Below are 5,000 nucleotides of genomic sequence, written 5' to 3' on the forward strand. Positions count from 1 at the left end.
TGGGGCGTCGACCAGTCCAGTCCAGTCCAGTCCAGCTGGAATGATGTTCATGGTCGAAGCTTCACCGATTAGGCATCTGCTCGTCCCATCTCCCACCTTAGATAGCTTGTTTGGTGGTGCCGTGGTTAGGTTTTGAATATTTCAATTATGCCGCTAACGAAAGATAATATCAATAAAGGAGATGGTTAAAAAGGGCTGTTATGGAGCCCACTCCGGTCACAGCATGCTATGGTGAATGGGAAAAAGAAAGGTAAACAAGCGTTTGGCGTCTGCAACTCGCTAACAGAAACGTGCTCGCTGCTCCTCTGGGAAGCTGTGACACCGAAACAACGACATTAAACTCACGCGTTCCCATTTCGTCGAAGGATGATTGTTTTTGGACAAAAAAGCACGAAAAACGAAGCGCCCAAGCCGTGACACGGCGACAACATAAACTGCTCATGTCCCTCTTTCGCTGGCTTTACCACACCGAGAGCCTGCCAGACCAGGCCAGGCGGCATGACGGATGTGTAGCAAATGTGTATGTACGTAGCGTGTAGTGGCGTATCGGCGTACGCCCCGGAGCCGGTTTTGTGCGAATGGTTAAAGGATATCTTAAAATAAACTCGCTTAAAATGGGTAACCTCTGCCTCTCTGTTCGTTCAGCTGGTAGCATCACTGTCTGCCCGAGAGAGTGAACAGCAGGGGAAGAAAGGGGGGCTAGCATAAAGAAATGGCCCCGTGTGAGTCGCGTGTGAGTTAAAAAATCAACCCCCGGCCCCTCTCTCACCCAAGTCGAACACGACTCGAGAAATCATCTGCTACTGCCGGCTGACGAAGGACCTTTACCCGCGCTTAACCTTGAGCAAGCCGTTGATTTTTGGAATTTCGTTAGACGACGTCGACGTCGACGGTGAAGACAACCCCCGGCCGCCACCACCTCGGTGTCGGCATCGGCGTGAATCGAAACATCTGCCGATGCAAAATTACTTTGTCGATCTTGGCACCCTCGTCGAAGGCGACGGAGACGACGACGCAAATCGCTTATAATGCACGTCATCACCGATCGTGTATCCGGTGGACGCTTCTTCAACATTTTTTTTGCTATCATAAATTGCACGCGCGTGTTGCATCTTTAGCCGCGTGCTTGAGGATGTAATAGATTGGCTGTTTTGGTATAAATCGGCATCCAACAACCGCAAACAACAATCGAACGACGACGCTTGTTGTTCAAACATGGCGACAGCTCGGGTTGATCGATGGCTGAACCTCTGTCCAGCGGCGGGGATAAAGTTTATGCTCTGATGGAGCGCTGCCAGAAGATGGCCAGAGAGACGGATAGAAGAGACATCTGGCAAGGCCGGTTCCGGTTAGCTTCACGCGGGTCCGAAATCACCGACGAGCCCGGGGGGCGGCAGGTAGAAGGTACTCAGAACTTGGTTCTCTCATAGCCCCACGGCTGCAGAGAGTTTTCGTCGCGCTCGGTTTTGCTAATAGACCCATTACACTACCCCTCAGGTCTTCCATCACTTTTCATTTCGAAAATTTGCGCCCAAAAACCAACAAGTTTGTGGAATAACTTTCTTTTCTTTTCTCTCTCTCTCTCCATCCAGATGTGTAATGTCAGAGTGTCTGGCATCGTTCTTCTACGTGTTCGTCGTTTGCGGTGCTGCAGCAGGGGCCGGTGTGGGCGCGAGCGTTTCTTCGCTGCTGCTGGCCACCTCACTGGCCTCCGGCATGATCGTCGTCGTTCTGACGCAGTGCTTTCTGCACGTCTCAGGTAGGTTCATGTCGGGAGAATCCTCGGGAAAAGCCCGACGGAAGGCGTTACGGTGTGCCAGGTACAAGCGGTGGAAAGGCCTTGTTGTTAAGAGGATTTCATCAAATAAAAAATTAAATATTGAAATGCACAATCCTACATTCATTTGCCCCCGGGGTGGCGGGTTCAAGGTTGCAGTGCAGATGTTTGGAATGGTGGTTTGTTGATTCCAAAATATATGGCTCTATGAACGAGGTTTTCCCATGTTTTACCCAATTATTTGAACGGTAAAACGGGGTCAGTTATGCTTCGCCTTCGGTGTGGAGTTTATTTTTTTATCCCTCTCAAAAAAGGATCTTAATTACAGACCACACCACTCCCTCGGCGCAGTTGACCATCATCCGGTCCGGTTCGAATGTCGGTTTGAATTTACGACGCCCGAAGTGTGGCGCACTGGCACGCGTGAAGGTGTTGGCCATTACTTGCAGCTGTGCAGCAGCAGAGCCGATGGCCGATCTAGAACCGCGCGCCCCCGGGGAGAAGTAAGCAACTCATCAATTTATGGTTCTACTTTCTGGTGGCTCTCCATAATTATCTGAATTTTTGTTTTCGTTGCCGCTGGGGCGACCCCGGGGGGGTGCGTGTAATTCATTATCGATTTTATGCTGTGTGCAAACACATGGAGCCACATGGAGAGCAGCTTTAAACTCTCCAGTGAAAGAGCACATTTTAAAGAGTTTCAGTATCGCTGGTGCTGGATGCTCTCGTAATACCAGCACACCACGGTTAGCACGGCCGCTGAATTGATTACGAGTTGGCGTCTCCGTTGATTATACCAGCTGCACCAGCACCCGGAGTTTCGCTTTTCGCAGTTATGCATTTCGCGCTGCGCCACATCAACAAGTGCACCGCAGTGCAACGGACACGGACGGCACACCGAAAAGACTCCCGGAAAAGACCGGATGTAATGGTAACGATCTGCGCTGAAGCTGAAACTCACCTTCTTGTCTCTTTTTTCTCTCTTCCCCCCTTCAACCCCTTTCTCATCCACAGGCGCACACATAAATCCAGCTGTCACCATGGCTCTGGCGGTGACGCGAAAGATATCGCCCCTCCGCGCCTTCCTCTACATTACGGCCCAGTGCGGTGGATCGATAGCCGGTGCCGCCATGCTGTACGGGTAAGTTTCCTTATTTCTCTCCCCCGCTATCCAGCTCCGGCCAATTTTTGGCACCGATCCAAGACACGAGATCCCCTCCGATCTTCTGGATGAAATGCTAAATGAATCGGCGATAAAATCGGTTCCGCACTGTACCGTACACTCTCAGTTCTTGGTCTCCATTTTCATCCCTCTTTTTAAAAACTTGTCCAAAGGGAATCCTCCTCCCCAATGGGAAGCTCCAATACAGTCGGAGGGTTACGAGTCGGTCGACCATGGCAAAGGAATCGCAGTTGAAGTTACCCTAGTTAGCCCATCCTCTTGTGGCGACCTACTGGGGTCCCCCCCAAGCAAGCGGCAGTCGCTTGCGTCAGCACATGTTGTGTACCAGCGGCAGCAGCCGCAGGAGAGGCCAGAGCCACAGTGCCACAGAGTAAACAGAACAGAGTTCTAGAATCCAGCCCGATGCGACGATGAATAGAACGATGACACACCGCGATGGCACCGCGCATAGGGGTGGTTTGAAGGGAGGGAAAGGGAGTTGCCGCCTGCAACTGCGAACGATCTGCGGAACCGGCAGCACAGGAGGCCGCCCGCGTTTCGCACACGTGCCGTGCGGCTCCCGAGGTCCCGAGACCTCAATTTTCTACAGCAGAAGCCTGTTGCTGACGATAATTTATGGATGATAAACACACGGCCGACCGGAGCCGCGAGGCAGGTGATCCAAGCGGCCAAGCCGACCGACTATAAGGGTCCCCCCCCCCCTCCTTTCTCTCTCTCATTCTTTTGCTCCCCTTTTTCCCCTTTTTGCCACCCTGTTTTATCCATCCTGGTGGCGAATGGAATGGCGAAAAAAGACGAAACGACGACATCCGGCCGCTGGTGGCGACGCGACGCCACGGCATGTCACGAGCCGACCGACACGGGGCGACATCGCGCGTTCGATAATGATGATAACGAGCCACTATGGGAGCTCGATGACGGCGAGAGGCCGCTGGAGTCAATGGCAGCCGTCACCGGGGATGATTCCGCGGTTCATCCCGTGGCAGGGGGTCCAGATGGTGCGTACGAGTAGGAACGTCGTCCAGGGCACCCCCCTCGTTGCTGCCCGAGACAGAATTGTTGATGTGCCTCCAACAAGAGCTCGCTTCTCTCTTGTATCAGTTGGGTGTATAGCATGAAAAGGAATCCGCGACGATGCTCCTGCCAGGAACTGACGAGAAAATGTTCTCGCGACTATCAGACGAACACAAGTTCCGACAGGCTTCGAGATCTTTGTCTCTATGGGAATTCGACCTGCGGCGCAGGTTCTAACACGGCTGCGTCCGAACATCAAGTTCCCGGAACCGGATGCGATCACAATCTGGAGCGAAGTGAAGTGATTTTCGTAGCTGCGCCGTACGGAGCGGAAATCCGGATCACAGCGGGCGTGCAGCGTGCACTGATCGCTGCAGCAAACACGATCCTGCGAGGATACGCGATCGCGCCATCTGCGCATCTGCGTCGGATTTGCTTCGACCTTTTTTTTGGAGACGCTTTTTTCCCACGCCACGGTTCGAGTGCGAGTCTTTTTTTCGCCTCGCGTCCACCCGGCAAGCTGGCGGTGGCAGTGTAGGAGTTGGAACGGTGCAAGGATCTTGCATCCGCTGCGAGCAGAAGAGCGAGGAAAAAAGGAAGGATCTTAAAGGAAAGCAACTGCAGCAGCAGGACATGGATGCAGGATTCATTTTCTATGTGTGTTCCGGCGTTTCTTGTTGCGTCTTAGGCGATGCCAGGTTGATTGTGTCGTGTCAGCCCGGTGGCCCGATGGACCCAAGGACGAAAAGAGAGCGAGAAAAAAAGCAAGCAAAACAAAAAAATCAAAAAGAACCCAAAATCGAAACAACAACAACACTCAGCAGCACCAGCGCTGTTGCCTAATGGGGTATTCATGCAGCTTGGTAGTGTCCAGCAGCGGCCCGGGGGGCCAGCAGCAGCAGCAGCAGCAGGCGCCTGGCAGGCAGCGAATTTTGTTGGCAGCTGCCTGCCTGCACACCGGACGTGTTGTGCCACTTTTGCGCATCGTTCTCGTCGTCATCGCCAGCGTCGTCGTCGTGCTCGTAC

The 5,000-nt window shown here is 53.1% G+C and overlaps 1 protein-coding gene across 1 annotated transcript in view; it reads left to right on the plus strand.

Moving 5' to 3' along the window:
• LOC126569574 (neurogenic protein big brain-like) overlaps positions 1-5,000 on the plus strand; it is a 20,775-nt gene that overhangs the window by 1,009 nt on the left and 14,766 nt on the right. Inside the window, exons 2-3 of the mRNA XM_050226766.1 lie at positions 1,593-1,759; positions 2,792-2,918. Coding sequence (XP_050082723.1) covers positions 1,593-1,759; positions 2,792-2,918 — 294 coding nt within the window. The remainder of the gene's footprint in view (positions 1-1,592; positions 1,760-2,791; positions 2,919-5,000) is intronic.

This window comes from Anopheles aquasalis, chromosome 2 (assembly GCF_943734665.1).
Source record: "Anopheles aquasalis chromosome 2, idAnoAquaMG_Q_19, whole genome shotgun sequence".
NCBI classification, from domain to species: Eukaryota; Metazoa; Arthropoda; class Insecta; order Diptera; family Culicidae; genus Anopheles; species Anopheles aquasalis.